Below are 17677 nucleotides of genomic sequence, written 5' to 3'. Positions count from 1 at the left end.
ACCATGAATCAGTTGAGAATATATATGTTACCTGCAGTGTGTGACTGAAACTCCTCAATATCCAGCCAGCGTTCCACTGTGTGTAGCTCTCTCCTTCACCAGTTAGCTAGTCAATCAAGTTTGTAGGTAGCAAACAAGTTGATGCAAACGATAGTGTCTTGACAGATGTAAGCAAAAACTTGGAGATGCTCAGCAGGAAACCCAGCCAGAGTGAAGGGGAGGAGACAACCATGGAGAAGGGAGCACCTGCGGGCCTGGGCAGACACCTAGCCTGGCAAGTGAATGGGCCCATCCACTCAGTGGGCCAACTTACCTGCCTTAGAAACTTCATCTTCTCCAAGGACATTCCATATTCCATCCACAGATCCTGTTTTGACTCTACCCACGACCTCCTTCCTTCCCACATTCCCTCACCCTCGCCCTCGCCCTCAGGCCTCTTACTGACTTGGGTTTTGGAGGAAAGCTAGACCGAGCAATGCTTATTCATACTCCTTCACCAGCCTATCTGGGTCAGCCTTTCCTTCATTTGCCAATCTATGGAGAGCTATCTGGGGAGTAAAGAGATAGGAGGGAAAAAGCCTCAGGGTAGTCATTTACCAAACATGAAAATCTCTGGAAGCTTAGAACACTTAATCCTAATAGCATGCCACATTTATAAAACGAACTTAGAAAACAGAGATGACACTTTTAATACTATCAACTAAAATTCCAGCCATGTTAATTAGTAAATAATCCTAACACATGGTCATAAGGCAAGTTGTTTATTCTTTAAAAAATGTTAGACTATATTACAAGCTACTAAAGTCTAAGAGAACCTAAATACATTTACAATAAAAAAAAGTCATCTACATTTCAGCAACATTAGTTGACCCAACCTGCAGGAATCTATGAATATTAAGAGCAATTCTGTTGATCTGGAGGTTAAGTTCTGCAAGTGCTTCAGTTCTGCAACTTATTGTAGAGGAAGAACTGTAGGTGGTTCCATGAGGGACACATGCATGTACCTGAAATGAGACCCAAGGCAAGGTCAGAAGAAGCCAAGGACTTCAGTTCTGTACAATCTCAGTTGGGCCACAGAAAACTTTCTAGTAGTTTTAACAGAATGGAAGGAAGCTGGCTGACCACAGTACTACAACCTGACAAATGATAAATCTAGACCTCTCCAAAGTGATTTTCTTGATTTAACATGTAACCTTACTCTTCCAACCTAGTACCAGATATACAATTTGTTCTATTTTTAATTCTGACATTACTATAACCCATTAAGCTTTAAATAGAGAGCCAAGATAAGAGAATGTCAGTGACTTACTTTGAAGTCTTATACTTCTCCCTAATTGCCTGCTGAGGTCGATGGGGCATATCAAGGCACGCCTTATGTAGCTCACTCAGGCAAGGCACAATTTCATTTAATGAATAGCCTGTAAATGCAGCAAGAGTTTCTGGCTAATCAAGACAAAAGAAAAAAATTGCTTCACATAACTTTGTAAGACATTAGAAATCTGAAGATAACCGATTGTGAAATAAAGAGAATTAATCTCTTAGTAAATATCCTCATTCATCTCAATAGAAACCATAACTTCCTTCAGAGACTTTCAATGTAAAATATTAGGAAGAACACCCAGAGTTCTAAATGTGCTCATACTGCATATTGATAATGTTCAATTTGGGGGCAGATCACTTTCCCTGTTCCCTCATGAGTGGGATTTTCACTGGTCTTTCAAGAGCCTCCTTGCCTGACCACCCTATTTGTATAGAATATGAAAGATTCTTAGTCAAAATGCAGGAGAAAAAAATAAGTATTCCAGAAAGTAAAGGCAGACACTCAACATCTTTTACCACTACAGTAAGCCTCCAGAACCAAACCTAAGGGCCCATTTCTGATCTTGTCACCTTCTCTGGCAAGAGGCAACACTAACTGCCCTGTTCTCTTGAAAGCCTGGTGCAATCTTCTGGCCATCCTAATTAGACTCGGGTTTTTTTTTTTTTAACACAGATAGGAAAAGTCAACAACTTTTGCTTGAAGTGGTCAATGATTGTACCTCAAGGGCCCTACGTGCCTAATAGTGGGTATTAAGGTTTCCAGGCCTGCTTCTGTTGAAGGAGCATGAGATGTATGTCCTTGTCTTCCTGCAATCTCAGTCCTCATAGAATAAAGCCATTGAGTCAAAGTCATGAAGTTTGACCTGCAAGACTCTGTAGCATGTTGTAGTCTGCAGTCAAGACAACCAATTCCTTATTAAACTTTCCCTCACGAGAGGCAAGTCTATTTTAAGCCTTGAGAGTTACTGAACAGATTTTAGATAGGTCTTGAATTTCATCTAGAAAGAAGTTAGAATCTTACCCAGAAGTGCCTGTTCACAGTATAGTTTGCCAGGCAATAAGCCGCTGCAGCTATCAATGAAGGAAGATATTTCAAGAATGGGTCAGCTTCAAGTAGACTCAGTTCAGCTACATACTAAGCACAGGAGAGAAAATTTCATTGGAATAAGAAATTTGACAAAGGTCACAAGTAAACCTAGAAATAGCAAGGGAATAAATTGTTCAACCAGCACTGGTAATGAGTACAGAAATAGAAACTCATATTTATGCACTGGGATAGTAATTGGTATGCCTGTCCATAACCTGAATAACATTTATGTTGTAATAAAATTTCAATACACAGGTATTTGGCTTATCCACATAGTATATGTGATAGGTTACTTTTCTTATCTTATCCTAGAAGTACAGGTTTAAGTTGGTGAGATAAAGTAGCATTGCTCTGGTAGCTGGAATGGGAACAGTCTTTAGCTAAAAGGCAAAAATATGACCGTATTAAAGCTGTTAATTTACCAAGCATATGCATGCAGTTCAGAGGCTAGAACAGTACAAGTGGGAACACATCAGATTAGAAGAAACATATTGGAAAATTTATGTAGACATCCTTATTACCCTTGTATAGCACATAAATACCAAATATCCTAGATCACAGTGGTTGGAAACCAAGTTGATCAAACCAATACTTTAATGTCTTCAACTAAATTTCTATAACTCCAAATCACCAAATAATGCTTCATTACTTAATATGTTAGGATGAGAGTAGAACCAAATTAAACTACATTTACTTTGTTCCCATTCTGTAAACTCAAGAGTTATTTTTTGCATGTGGTCCGTATCCAAGAAGGGAACAGTCTCCAAGTTTAAATTTCTTTAATAGTTGAGTAATTAGACAATCTGTGCCTGCCAAATGTAGTTAATAGTAATGTCTTGTAACCAGAAGTTGTATTCTTAAAATTAGCTCTCTTCCATTACTAAGAAGTTTTTCTGGGTGCATGAAATAAAGCTGAAAAGGAAGGAAGAACGGAAGGATAACTGGGAAAGACTGGCACCAGGAGTTCCTGGAAGTCACACAGGTGGCATACATACCTTGGCCAGGTTCTCAGTTCTGACACACACTCCTTGCCGCCTCAAGTACTGAAGGAGAAACTGGTTGGTGGTTGGTGCTGTCAGATCAAAAGCTAAGACTTTCAGGAGCAGGTGTTCCATTCTTAACAATTGTTGCTTAGTGTATGTATCATCAGTTATATAGGCAAACTCATCTACTCCGGGTGGATATATCTCTTCGTATTTCCTTAGAAAGGTAAAAAGTTTTTAGAAGTAAAGTTTCGAAGCTATGGCTCTACCTCCCATGGTACAACACACCCTTGCAGACTTCTTTACTTTGTACCCACATATCTACTTAAATACCACTAAATGGCACAGGGCTATGAAAATATTAGCTTTTTTCTAGACCAAGAACATGGGTATTACAAGGATATGTTGTACTTACTAATAGGAGTCATAACAGAAACAATTTCCAACTGAGAATTTTATGTTTGGCCTCTGATACACTGGAAGATTCTGAATGGCAGACACTATAGGTAAATTCTTATTAATTCCATAGCCCTCAAATCGTTTTGGGAAAAAGAATGTTATGATGAAAACAGTGATAGAAAGAGAATGCATAGGCCTTTAATTTTGAAAGATCACGTTTAACTTTCTCTACTGAATTAGCAAATGATACTGTATAGCCAAGAGGAAGATAATGATATAATTTCACTATTCTCAATTCTTTCCTTCTGCTTTGGTTTCGACTTTATTTAGGGGAATTTGGGCAAGTTTTTATGCATTAATAATAGAATGTCTGGGACCAGAAGAACAGAAAGGAAGCTACCCCTCATCTCCAGGTCACTTGAAGGCTGCTCTCACAACCCAGCTCTCTTTTCCCACACAATGGGGTGGTGTTGTGAATGAGTGACGGTAACAGGAACCAACTATAATAGTTTATTCACTGTAACCAAATAAACAAACTGTGTTATCACGGGTCATTTGCTAGATCTTGAAGACAGCTTTCATGTAAGTAAAATCTCTTTAAATAGGACTTTTACTTGTATGAAAATACAGCCAAAAGGCCACACTGCAAAAGAGCTAAATTAGATCCTGAATTTGAGCTGTTGGCTGCTTTTCAACAAGTTCGTGATAGATATTGAACTTGCTGCTATAAATCTTAAACATCTGAAGTGAAGAGTGAACATTTGGTAAGATTCAGTTTCTCAGTAAATCCTGTGAAGATGATGATCTTTTATCAAAGGAGACATGAATAGTTTTAATTATCAAGCACTGAGTTCCTTCAATAAATAGGGAATAAAAATTAAGTGTTTTGACAGGCAATAGTTTCACATTATTCAAGCTGAAAGAACACTTACGAAGCCAAAAGAATAGCTGCTGTTCCTACAAGCTGCAATCTCCCTCTCAGAACAGACATACATGAAAGGAATCTGTCCAGGAAGTTGACGGCCAGGTACAGAGTCTCTGCTCGAAGCTTATATTCTTCACCAACCTCCACCAGCCAGTCCACCAGAATCGTACGCATGCTTTCTGTGATGTCTGGCTGCTTTCTCATGTAGTGAGCTTTGGGTCTGTACCTTATCTGTTTGGGGGAAAAGTTTTGACATTTAAGTAGTGGCAGTATCAGAAAGATCACTCTCCATAGTACAGCTGCTGTTTTTAAAAATCTCAGGGGCAAAGGTTAGGAGGATCCTGATTCAGAGCCAAATAAATCTTTACCACGATGAGGAAGAAAGTAGGAAATCCTGGTTCTATAATGTAATTGGTTAACAAACAACTTAATGGAGGAGGGAAATGGCAATATGAGTTATTCCCAAGAGTGAAATACTTAAATATTTGAGTCATACAGAAATAATCCAAGTTATCACCACTTACCATCACAACTATTATTTTTCATAGATATTCTTACGTTTAGCTGTCACAAGAGTGCCATTCACTAGTGGTTATGGCCAGGAGTTTATAACTTGTCTAAATATTAAGAGCTTGGGGTCCTGGAAATTAAAATAGAAGTTGGGAAAACTCACTTCAGCTTCTCTAAGGTACTGGTGAATTTCTTCAGCATATTCAGTCACATTTATCACATCTGTGCCAAAATCCGATGCATCTTCAGACTGGGAATGGTGAGATGAACCTACCAGCATAGGGGAAACTGCAGGGGTTCAACATTGTCAGATAAGTCATTGAATTTAAAAACTTGTTCCATCCACTAACCCTCCACAGGCAGTTGTGAATGTAGTGATTACTTCCTGGTTTTCTCTTGCTAGTCACTTGCTATTGAACACTGCAGGCAGTTATGAATACAGGGCACCATCACTCATAGGTGAGTCAGATTACCTGAGCTGAAATTCAGCAGGAAGTGAAGGTCTGACTTGAGTGTGCTGGTGTCTACTTCATATACATCCTCAAATGCCATCCCCTCTCTGCCTGAGCAGCTGTCTTTGTCCCTCTGTTCAGGTTCATCCATGTAGATGTCAAACCCTTGCTTGGGGGGCCCATGGACCCCGCAGTCAGACAGCACTTTCTTTCCAGCTGGAGGGAAGGCATTTTCAGATCCCGAAAAACACCTGATTGTTGTGATCCCCTAAAAAAGAGTTAAATCTTTTATTAGAGGCCACCCCAAAGATCATATAGGTAATATGAACCTATATGACTCAAACCAGCAACCTAAGAAGGTAAGATGAATCCTAAACTGAAATATCTATGTTGCCAATTTAATTCCAGAAAATGAAGCTTCAAAAGTATAACTTTTCCCTTATCTTTGTCGACATTTGATATATGGGAAAAGAGCTACCTAAAATTTGTCATCTTCCTCACATAGGCATCAAAGAGAACTCATGATTATAGAAAAAGAAAAGCTATAGCTCTTCTCCAAAATGAAACAAGTACCACATGTAAGGGAAGTTTGTAAATTGGCTTTTATGTTTATAGCATCATGGGATATTACAAGTAGTCAGAATAGCTCTTGACCCTTATTTACTGAGTTCCTATAGTCTTCCTCCTTAAATAGTGACTTTTTACCACCAGTCTTTTATAAAGTTCCCATTTTATACCCAGTTATTTAGAAACATGATTTTGAAAACCCATACTACTAAATTCTCTTACAAGGCATAGAATGTTTTTGTATGACTTAATGCAATTACTATCAGGGAAATTTCTCAATCACTTCTTCCTTTTCTAAATTCTTATAACATTAACAATGGGAACAACTGTGGTGTCACCACAGTGAACAAGTATAATGTGCCAAACACTGTTGCTTCTTATGGTGAGTCATGTTGGATGGTATGCAAGTCAGTTGAACCAGGGCAGGTGGGCAAGCTTTATGAACCTGAGCTATATTTATGCAAATACTAGCTCTATCTACTGCATTAACATTGTTTATATAATTTATCTTGGTGCTTACTGTTGAAGGCTACTTCTAAGTTAGTATGTGCTTCTGTAACTTGCCCTTGCTTTTATCAAGTTAAATATGTGACTTATGTCTATAAAGAAAAAAACCTTTATGATAGTACAGGAAAAAAAAATCACAAAGACTATAAAGGGCACAATCACAAGTTACTATAACCAGATAACCAAGACTCGAAGTTACTGCCAAGTTTGACTCTTGCTATATAGATACATGTACATAGGTGGAAACACATATTCATTAAACAAACATTTACTGAACTCATGTGCCAGTTGCTATTCTAGGTGCCAAAATTTAGCAGTGAACAAAATGTTCAAAAAAGACTATCCTCATGGGATTTATATTCTAGTCCTGGAGAGGTGGGGTGGTGGAGGAGACAAAGAAGAAAAAATATAGTAGGAGCAGACAGAGCACAGTGAGGTAGAGTTGTGTAGTACATAAGGCCAGAAAGATCATGCAGGCCTTACCATAGGCCATCTAAGGACTGGATTTCATTCGGAGATGGAAGCCACTGAAAGATTTAGGCAGAGGAGTGGAATGATTCTTTTATGTCTGAAAGGATCATTCTGGCTGTGTATAGGTATGGAGAGCAAGCTAAGAGTAAGATGACCAGTTATGAATCTTGCAAATTCTAGGCGAGACATAACAGGGATTTGAATCAGGGAAGTTAATGATAAAAAATGAGAAGTGAAGAGGTTCTAGACATTTCAAAAAGTAGAGTCAATAGTATTTTCTCACTAGATTAGATGTGGGGCGAGAAAAAAATAAGAGTCAAGGATGACAAAGGTCTTGAGGTTAAATCACAGGATGGATGGACATTCCACTTACTGAGACAAGGAAGAATTTGTAAAGAGCAGGCTTGGAGTAGGGAAAAAGGTTGGTGCTTGGTTTTGCATAGTATGAGGTGCCTATTATGTGATCTAAGAGGAGGTGTCAGGTAGGCTCCCAGTAGGTGAACTCACAATGCAGCTCAGAGGCCCAGGCCAGAGGTAAAAATGAGTCATCAACAAACAGATGGTATTTAATGCTGGGAGACTTGAAGAGATTACTAAAGAAGTGAGTACAAGATTCAGACCAAAGACTAAGCCCTAGGGCACTCTAACCTTAGAGAACAGAATTATAAGGAAGAACTAGGATATTGAGGAGTATAAGCTAGGTTGAAAACCTGAAGAGAGTGGTGTTCTTCAAGCTGAGTGGGAAGAAATCATGTTAAGGAATAAAGAATGTTGAACTATGTCAAATACTGCTGATCAGTCAAGCAAGGAAAGGATTAGACTAAGATTTGAGTCAAAAGAGAGCAAAAGAACAACTACGGACAGCATTCATCCAAAAAATAATTACGTGGTACATTATGGTTCTAAGCAATGAGCATACAAAGGAAAATATAACATCCCAAATCCTCATCTGCATGGAGCTTACGTGCTAGTTGGAGACACAAACCCTTAAGGGAATGTTTCAATAAATGGGACAGAAGCTACAAAGAGCATGTAGTTGAAAGGTTTTTAAGATGGAAAAAATTACAATATATTTGTATGCTTATGGGTTTGACCCAGTAGAGAAGGAAAAACTGATGAGAGAAGAGTTGCTAGAGTGATATCCTGGAAGAAGTAAGAGGACCTGAGGTATACTACACACATGGAGGGATCGCCTCATATTAAGAGCAGGGACACAGCAGTCACATAACAGGAAGGGGACGGCAGAGTATATGGGGCATGTGGAGATGCTCTTCTGGTTGCTTCTATATTTTTAAGAAAATAGGATGTAAAGTCATCAGCTGAGAGTAAGGATGGAGAAGAAGGTTTTGGAGGGTTAAAGAGAGAAGGAAAGGTAGGAAACAGATTTCTAAGAAGATTGTGGAGGAATGGAGCAAGGAAACGCAGAGGTGGTGCCTGGCAACGTAAGAGGAATTTAAAATGAGACCAGTCTGCATAGGCACAACTGAAAATTCATTAAGAGCCAAGTCTTAGGCTTTAAATTTTAAAAAATAAACATTGCTAAGCAAATTAAAGTTTGTTAAAACCACTTTCACTCAATTTTCTCCAAAGCTTTGAAGAGATCACTTGAAGAGTCAGTAGATTAGAGGCTTCTAATCTAGCTTCCACCATAACTTTCTTTTGGTGAGGGCTTAAACCTTTCAAATTTTCTCACCTATAAAATGGGAATGTACTGTTTTTAATGTTAAGGAAGGGATCCATGATCAGTTAAGCTCATACAACTGATATGTGAGGACCCACTGCCCATCAGCCCAGCTGCTTAGTCAGTACTGAGGAGATGTCTGCTTTCAAAGCACCCTTTTTGGAGTAATCTAGTCTAGCCTGACCCAATCCTGATTCTAACACTCTCCCCAATAAGCACAGCAAAGGTCACCCAGTATTGCTTCAGGCATGGCCTACATCAGTCTAAACAGCACTCTGACCTGGAGGAACCCCAGTTTCATAGTTTATTTTGAGGCATTCACATTTCCTTTTAGCCCAGCACTTAAATCACTTTACATATGCTTAATCCAAAGAGTTCCTAGACCGATTTCCTTGATATTGGAAGAATAAGAAAGAAAATTAATCACTTTTTCTAAGTGGAAAACAGGATCATTCAAGGTGATCTTTAAAAATCGACTTCCCTATAGTCCAGATTCCAGGGTTCTAATACTTAAGGGGCACTTGCACACACGAAGAGGAAAGAGAAGGGCACCTCCCACCATAGCAGGAGAGCCATTCTCTGCCAGCATCTTTCTCAGTACTTCTGAATCATTACCTGGGCACAGGTCTTCCTGAACTGCCCATTTTCAGTTAGCACCCCTAGCACTGTTCTTTGTGGGGGATCCTGGCCCAGCTGGGCTCTGGTGAGCATCTGACAAGCATCGGGACCTCCAGCCACTGGAGCCACGACGACGCCGCTCTTGGAGCTGCTGCGACGCATTGCCTCAGACTCCACAAGCTGCTGCCACCAGGGAAAGACAAACAGACAACCCGGTTAACCAACCCCCTCCACCCCCGGCTTCAAGGACTCTGTAGGAGGAGAGAGCACCTCGGGATCAGCACCAATTGCTGATCTTTCCAGTAATTATTAGGGCTGAAAGGGTGTGAGCGACGGCACAAGAGACCCAAAGCTGCTCTGAAGCAAAACAGTGATTTGAATCTCTCCAGGTTTTCTACCAAGACCTGCTTGAGGGCTGGAAGGAGACATCTCATATTAAGAGCAGGGACACAGCAGTCACATAACAGGAAGGGGACGGCAGAATATATGGGGCATGTGGAGATGCTCTTCTGGTTGCTTCTATATTTTTAAGAAAATAGGATGCAAAGTCATCAGCTGAGAGTAAGGATGGAGAAGAAGGTTTTGGAGGGTTAAAGAGAGAAGGAAAGGTAGGAAACAGATTTCTAAGAAGATTGTGGAGGAATGGAGCAAGGAAACGCAGAGGTGGTGCCTGGCAACGTAAGAGGAAACCTCCAAGGTGAGATACTAAGACCAACCTTGACTGGGAATTTAAATCTATGAGCCTAGGTCTTTCGCTGCTATGACACTCATCTCCCCTGGCCCCAAACAAAAGATCCAAGATACATTACTGTGGGAAAGTATGTCCCCTTCCCAAGTGACAAACAGGGTGCTGCCCCGCGGCCCTCCTCCCACCAGACAGAAGGCCCCAAAACCTGCTTGGAGCCCACAGCCGGGCCCCTCTGTCCTCGGCGTTGTATCTTTGTGTGTGCCTGCAGCAACCAGCAAGTGCACTCGAGGACTGGGGCTGAGGGGCCACCAGAGGGGACGGGGCGAGGCAGGGCGGGGCGGGAGGTGACCGCGGTGTCGATAGATTCCAGCCGGGGCGCCGGCACCCTGCGGCCGCGGCCCAAGCGCTGCGCTCTAATCTCTTTCCGCCCACCGCGTCTGTTGAATCGGCCAATCAGCGGCCTCCCGGTCCCGCAGGGCCCGCTCCCATGCCAACCGCGGCGGGCGTGCGCGCCGGGGGCCGCATCGCCATGGCGACCTCCTCACCTGACTCGCTCCGGGCTGTCGCGCCGAGACCTCTGGGCGTTCGGGACCCGGCGGGGCCAACGGGCGACTGCCCGCCCTCCGGCTGCTCCAGCGAGGCCCTGCCTGGGCGTGCCAGGGCGGGCGGTCGCCGTCGGCACTCGCGCCCCTTCGGGCTGGCGCCCCGGCCCGGAAGGGAGGAAGGCGGCCCACCCGGAGAATGCCGGGGCTGTTCCCCTGAACCCGTTCTCCCAACAGCCGCTAACTCCTCCCGCTAACGTCTTTTGCGCGGCCCGCTCCTGAGAACCTTGGCTCGGGAGAGCGACGCGGGGCTCTCGGGGCTGCGCAGCCCGCGGCGCCCTGCCCACGCCGGCCCGAGGGCGCGGCTCGCTCCCTTCCCGGCTCACACACCTACACTTCCCGCCGGACGGCGGCCGAGGCGCGGCGGGGTGGTCCCGGGTGTGAGGCGGGACCTCCGAATCCGCAGTGGCGGCGGCCCTTTGATCATTTGAAGTCCTTGAGCGCCCGAGGCCGCGCCTGGCCGGCCCTGCTCCCGGTGCATGTGTCCCGGCGAGGCGGGAGAGGAGACTTGGGGTGTTAGGGTCGCACGTGGTGTTCGAGGTCCCCACGAGAGGTCTTCCCTGACGGGGTTCCTAGTGCCACTGCGTGAATCCGGCCCGGGAACGCCGAGATTGTGGCCCAGGAAGAGGAAGGAACGTGGGCAGCAGCGATGGGGCTTGGGACGTTGAGGGGACAGTGGCCAGGCTCCGAACTGGGGCCTGGGCGGGTGGCCTGGCCACGAGGGGAGGGAAAGCCCCTCGATCCGGGGTCCACAGCCAGGTAGGGAAGAAGAGGGCCTTCTACGGGGGCGGGGAGGGTCCTGGAAACCCGGGACCCCTGGCACCCGTAGGGTGACTGGCAGTTTGCAAGCCAAGTGAATCTATAACTTTATTTTGGAAAAAATGTATATATATGTATATATGCATTGCATATACACACAATACCTATACGATAATCTGTTACCACTTGTGCTGTTTGTTTTTGTTTGTTTTTTAAACATCTATCCCTAAATGTCTAAAGCAGATCCAAAGGCCATTCAAATGGCCACCTTAAGCAACGATTAGTTACCACCGTCTTCCTGAGAATGCGTTTTTAATATTTCCACCGAGTGCACTGGGTGTGCATTGTCTTAATGGGACTCTGGTAACGTGTTTATCGCCACAACAGATGAGTCAGATGCCAACAAGGACCAAATACTCTGTTTTGCAAGGTGGCTCTTTCCGGTGATGGAAAGGAGTATTTCTGCCCAGGGAGCCCTCCCCCACTTGGCCACACTTGTGATTGCTTGGGACGCTGAGGGCCTAAGCGGTTAGCTCCACCAGAGACTCGCCTTGCAGGCAGGCGTGCCAAGAGCGTAAGTCCCTTGGGAGGGGGCAAGTTTGGCTGTGCTCACAGGACCTGATCTCTGTATGTGCCTTTGATCTGATTTCCTCTGACAAAGATGAGGGAAACCTCACACTCCAGAACAAAAGAGCTGATGTAATGTTTGTTCCTGGAGCCTGTGGTTTTGATCTCCCTTTTCAGGATTGAAGCTCCAGTGGGGAGGTGGGAGGAAGAGGGGGCGCCCGGCTTCTGCAGAGGCAGCTCTTTGAGGATGTGTGCTGCCAGCTCACATCGGGTCAAGACCGGATGGCAAAGGCTACGAAGTTGTCTAGCGTCTCTTAGCCCTCTTTAGCCTGAAAAACGCCTTTTAAAAAGAAAATAATCCAACTAAATGGTGCCCTCAGATTATTTCATACTCCTTTCTCTACTGCCTCTGTTCATTTGAATGCCTGCAGCCTACTCCAGCCTTAATATCTCCAAAATATTACTATTGTTACATGTAAACACCACCTTTCTTCCCTCTCCATCCACTTTGCTAAACTTGGCAAAGAAATGATTGTGTAGCTTATGATTGTTTTCTTCTTGGGCTGCCTTAGAATTCCATATTAAATCATTATAATCCTCTGGTCATATCTTAGATTGGAGAATGAGCCAGGTGAGCTGATACCTATATATGCGTGTGTAGTGTAGGGAGAAATTCAGATACTTCTTTAATTTGTACAATACTTCTGGCTTTCAAAAATATCTTCACTAAATACGCAGTTCAATGAGTAATGATTTATGACATAAAAACAAATTCAATTAATGAATAGATGCACAATTTTTATGTAAAAAATCTAAACTATAAATTCGACCTTAGCATGAAGAACAACAGGAGCAGAGGGAATAGAAAGGACGTTCTCACAAATTATGCAGCTTTAGTAAGAAGCATAATTATAATTTTGCTTTTATAGCAAAATCAGCATTAGAACTCAAAGATAAGTAGATTTTAAATTTCCCTTGTTTTACATAAAGTATATATTTGGCAATAAATTTTATTGCAAAGTAAACAATGCATTTAATTCTAAATAAAACATTAATATCTAAAATATTTGGCATAACTTAAATACTAATATAACATCCTTTTTAACTTAAAAAGTTACTGGTCAGCACTTCCTGATAGTGAGTGTTTGGCTGGCTTTCACTGTAGGATTACCTTCCAAAAGAAGGATAACTGAATTCTTTACTACGGATTTTTAAAATCCAAAAGTCCTACTAACATTGACTACTCCCTCCAAATTACAATTTAGATAATCTTTTCTGTTTGCCAGCAATTACCTGGCATTTCAGAAGCAGGTGTTACTTCTCTTACATTTGCTCATTGTAACTAGTAATTAACTTCCTGTTCAAACATTTTAGTTTATTAATTTGTATGAAAGCAAGTTGATTTTCAAGATGGGCCTGAAAAAGAGATGAAAAAAGTAGAAAAAAATTTATATAAGGACAGAGGTCCATTTAGAGACATATTTTGCCTATTCATGGACATACTTCTGTCATTCTCAGGTGTATATTTAACTTAAGAACATAGCTATATGGTGAGATGAAAGACAAAGGAGCCAGTTGCAATTTGTGACATTTTAAACCACAGCTCCAGGGAAGATGACCAAAGGATGAATCAAGTCCAGCTTGAGAAAGAGCCAAAAATTTACAGCCTTACAAAGCACATTTCATCAGGTTATAAAAAGTGGATCTCTTAGTACATAATCAGTGAAATAAGTTTTCATTAAAACTTGTAAAAGACCACCTTCTCTGAGAGAAAAGTGTGAATACATACGTGAGATTTGACAAAGTCTATTGTTCATTCATTCATTTCACAAATAATTTTTTTGCACCCATCATATGCCAGGGAGTATCTGGGTATGGGTAATACAATTAAAAATGATCCTGTCCTCAAGGAGCTTTTGTTCCAGGCAAGGAGAGGTAACAGATAGCTATGATGTGGTATAATTAGTGTTTATTTTTATCATGGGGGATACAGATGTATAAACAAGCAGCAGTTGGAGCTTAGAGAAAAGGAACAAGGCATGTTGCTGGGAAGATTTGGAAGCAGTATCCAGATATGATCATTAAGATGATTGGCATCTTTAAAAAATTAACTGACCAGGAAGAAGTAATAGTCTACATATATCCTAGAAAGGGGGCACCCAAAGAACAGGGCTTTTGGCAATGTTTATCCACTACCTTCCAAGGGAGAGCAGTAACTTGTGATATCCAAAAATCCCTCAAGGCTGTCTTCTACTGGCTCTAGTACAGACTCCATGAACAACTATTTAATATCTCATGAAGAAGTCAACCTCCCAGGAACTTGGTGAAAGGAAGAAGGTTTTGGTGACTAGTTACCATGAGTTTGTCCCTAATATTGTGCTCAGCTAGAGCTGTATTCATACTGTTAGAATCAGATTCCCATAATGCAGAGTTGAAGCCTTTCCAAGATTCTGCACCAAGGAAAAAATAATTTCACTGGGACAATAAAGCCGTTTTCTATTATAAATAATTGAAAAAGTTTTTAATTATCAGATCTTTACTGATAATCTGTCATCAGTGGAAATCAAGAACTTGGGTTTTACACATTCTTTCATAGATCTGAAATTTATCTGATGAATCATATATTGATATGAGGTAATGGCATCTTCAAAGCTAGCTGTCATTTATTGGTTATGTCTCTTTAACTAATTGTCCTGTTTTTACTAGTTTTTCTGTGAAAGTCAATTATTCAACCATCAGTTCTATGACAAAGTTGATTCCATAAAATAGATTTCCTGTGTTTTATATTTCTCTTTATCTCAGTCTCTAATTGAAAATGCTATGGAATTTCCACATCACGTGCCTGTGTCTTTGATTGGATATAGACAAATACCATATCCAAGGACAGGCTCATGTCCTGTTAACTCCAGCAACTGTTTATTAAGTGATATTATCTGCCTATTTTTCATTAATTAAATCCTTTTGCCACTACATCACTGAATATTTATAAAACTTATATTGCATTGCCTCATTACTTTTATTGCTCATCTAGAAATTAGTAATATCAACAATGGTTAAACAAATCACATTTAGCTCCCATTCTAAAATTTAGATTTTTAAAATACAAATTTTTTTCATGATAAGGACAAAGAAAAAAATCCTAACCCAGAGTGGTGCAGACTTGTTAGGCCTTTTTGATTACTGTCAGAGCTATGTAGCCCAACGAATTTATATAGTCCTCACTTGTGAAAATTCTATTTGGGTAAAAGAAATCACAAACACATAACTTTTTTATAGCAACAATGAATCATAAAGGTGTGTGCATGGGTATTTGTTCTTTTTTTGGAATTTAATATTTTTTGTAACTTCACGAGACAGTTTCATGGTTCTGTCCATAATACCAGAATTGTTTATTACAGTTACTGAACATTTTACGTAGTCAAAAGTCAAAAATATGTCCACCTAAAATGCATTGTGCTCTGCATGTAAAGAGTAGAACACATTTTAATGCATTCTAACAGTAGCCATAAGAGCTGCATAAATGAGTAAGAAAGACTCTTACACCAAGTTCAGTCTTATAGAGGATGAAAAATATACACAAATGATTGGCCACAAGATAGAGTAAGGTAAACATTGTCTAAAAAGTCCAGAGAAAGTTCTGGTTGAAAAGCAGGTATGTTTTCAGTTAATTAAGGAAATCAGGAAAGGTTTTTTGAAAATGGTGGTTTTGTGTTTAGCCTTGAATTTGGATCTGAATTGGGGAACCCATTTTAAGGAGAGAGTTCTTTATGAGTAAGAACACTGAGAAAAAAATTGCAAAACACTTGATGGGGAATGCTAGTGTTCTATAACATCCGAGATTATAGTATAAGATACACTTTGAGCAATTAGGAATATTGGGATAATGTCCCATAGGGTTTATTTATTTATTTTTTACTCTGGCGTGTTGTGCAGGTATTAGCAGTACTGCCCTCACTACTCATTCATTGGACAGTAGCGCTACCCCAAGAAAAGAATGGTTGTCCTGTAGAGTTTTTGAATGCCAGAGTAAGAAGTCTGCTGTAGCATTTTTCAACAGAGGAATTATGAAGTTAGAACTATGCTTATAGAAGAACAATCTCTTATCGAGATCAGTGTGTTGCAAAATTTGGGAGTGGGAGATGCTTTAGGAAATAGTTGCTAGAGGAAATGAAGACCCAAACCAGGATCATGCCATGGGCACAGAAAGGAAAGGAGGCTTAATAAAGGCATTATGAATGACCATGGAATATAGATGACTTAGCAACTCATTGTATGTTGGGTTTGAAGGAGAAGACGGAAACAAACATAGTTTTCCAATTTCTATGTCAGCTTGGTGGGAGAATAGTGGAGTTAACAGAAGCAGAAACGCCAAACCAGGTACAATGGCTCACACCTGTAATACCAGCGCTTTGGAGGCTGAGGCGGGAGGATGGCTTGAGCCCAGGAGTTTGAGGGTACAAAGAACTGTGACGGTTCCACTGCACTCCAGCTTGGGAGACAGCGCGAGATCCTGTCTCAAAAACAAACAAACAAAAAAGTAGAAATGCCAAAGGTTAGCTAAATTCCAAGGAAAAAGGGAATGAAGAATGAGCTCAGCTTTGGATATCATAATGATAGAAGTCTTTCTTAATAACTGCTCAAGACTGCCAACTTTTCCCTCCACCTCCATCCCTGTGTATGTTTTAATTATGATAATAACGAATTGAATTGGTTTTCAGAGGTTGATTGGAGATGGAATTGGAGGTGAAAGTAGGTTGATTGTAACACATTTTTCAAATGTGTTTATCTAGTATCCCCAGTGTAAAATAATTATTATTAGTGAGATGGCTAGTCTAGGAAAACCCATGAAAAGGAAAAGATCAACAAGTTCAGGTTTCAGAGTCCCACTCTGCCATTCAGGAAGCCTTTTCCAGTTCCCTTAAGTCCCTTAACGTCAGGGACTGCATCTTCCTGGACTTTGTAAGCACATTTCCGTGCACAGTGCTCAGGACATGGTAGACACTTAATAAATGTTTGTTGATTAAGTGATTGATTAATAAGGTCTAAGTTATACTTATTACAAAGATGGCCCCCATATATTGGCCCTATGTTTACTTCTTTACTGCAGGCCAGGACTGTTTGTTCAAAAGCTCAGTGGCACCCAACTCAAATTCTTGCACATCCAGTGGTTTTAAATACAGCCCAAATAAGCATATTTTTTAGTCATTTAGAGCCTGCCTGTTTTGTTTACCCTAGAAACTGCACCCAACATCTGTTAGCCTTAGATAAGACAAACCCAAAGGTTATTCAAGCCCTTCCTAGCTTTCTGATCCAGAAACTCCCCCACAGTGTGGTGCGGCTGAGTGACATCACCTAGGCAGGTAACCTAACCTCCTCTCTCTGATTTCCCTCTCCCCAGGGAGATCCCTTGCTCTCTTCCCCTTTTGGGTGGTGGCCCCACGCCATTGTCTTTAGAAGGTTTCATGAGTCAAGGGACTTCACCCTCACACTCACCCTCACCCTCACCCTCACCTCCACCCTTGCATGCAAACCTGTGAAAGC

At 41.4% G+C, this 17677-nt stretch overlaps 1 protein-coding gene across 1 annotated transcript; it reads right to left on the bottom strand.

Moving 5' to 3' along the window:
- Positions 1–745: 745 nt before the first annotated feature.
- Positions 746–9706, bottom strand: CCNA1 (cyclin A1). The gene is made up of 8 exons (XM_012644050.1): positions 9518–9706; positions 5698–5944; positions 5388–5512; positions 4722–4945; positions 3403–3607; positions 2342–2455; positions 1310–1443; positions 746–1004 (listed from the first exon to the last, which is right to left on the bottom strand). Exons 1-8 carry the CDS (start codon positions 9680–9682, stop codon positions 953–955), a joined length of 1266 nt encoding a protein of 421 aa, XP_012499504.1. The 5' UTR covers positions 9683–9706; the 3' UTR covers positions 746–952.
- Positions 9707–17677: the final 7971 nt, after the last annotated feature.

Source organism: Propithecus coquereli, unplaced genomic scaffold (assembly GCF_000956105.1).
Source record: "Propithecus coquereli isolate 6110/MARCELLA unplaced genomic scaffold, Pcoq_1.0 Scaffold205, whole genome shotgun sequence".
NCBI classification, from domain to species: Eukaryota; Metazoa; Chordata; class Mammalia; order Primates; family Indriidae; genus Propithecus; species Propithecus coquereli.
Note: the sequence above shows the minus strand (reverse complement) of the source record. Positions and strands in the feature narration are given on the sequence as shown.

Coding starts and splice junctions, on each gene's coding strand:
- CCNA1 (XM_012644050.1), bottom strand. CDS start 9,682: ATGCGTCGCAGCAGCTCCAAGAGCGGCGTCGTCGTGGCTCCAGTGGCT. Junction 3,608..4,721: donor GCAGCTATTCTTTTGGCTTC/GTAAGTGTTCTT, acceptor TACCTTTCTAAG/GAAATACGAAGAGATATATC. Junction 2,456..3,402: donor GAACTGAGAACCTGGCCAAG/GTATGTATGCCA, acceptor TCCTGTGCTTAG/TATGTAGCTGAACTGAGTCT.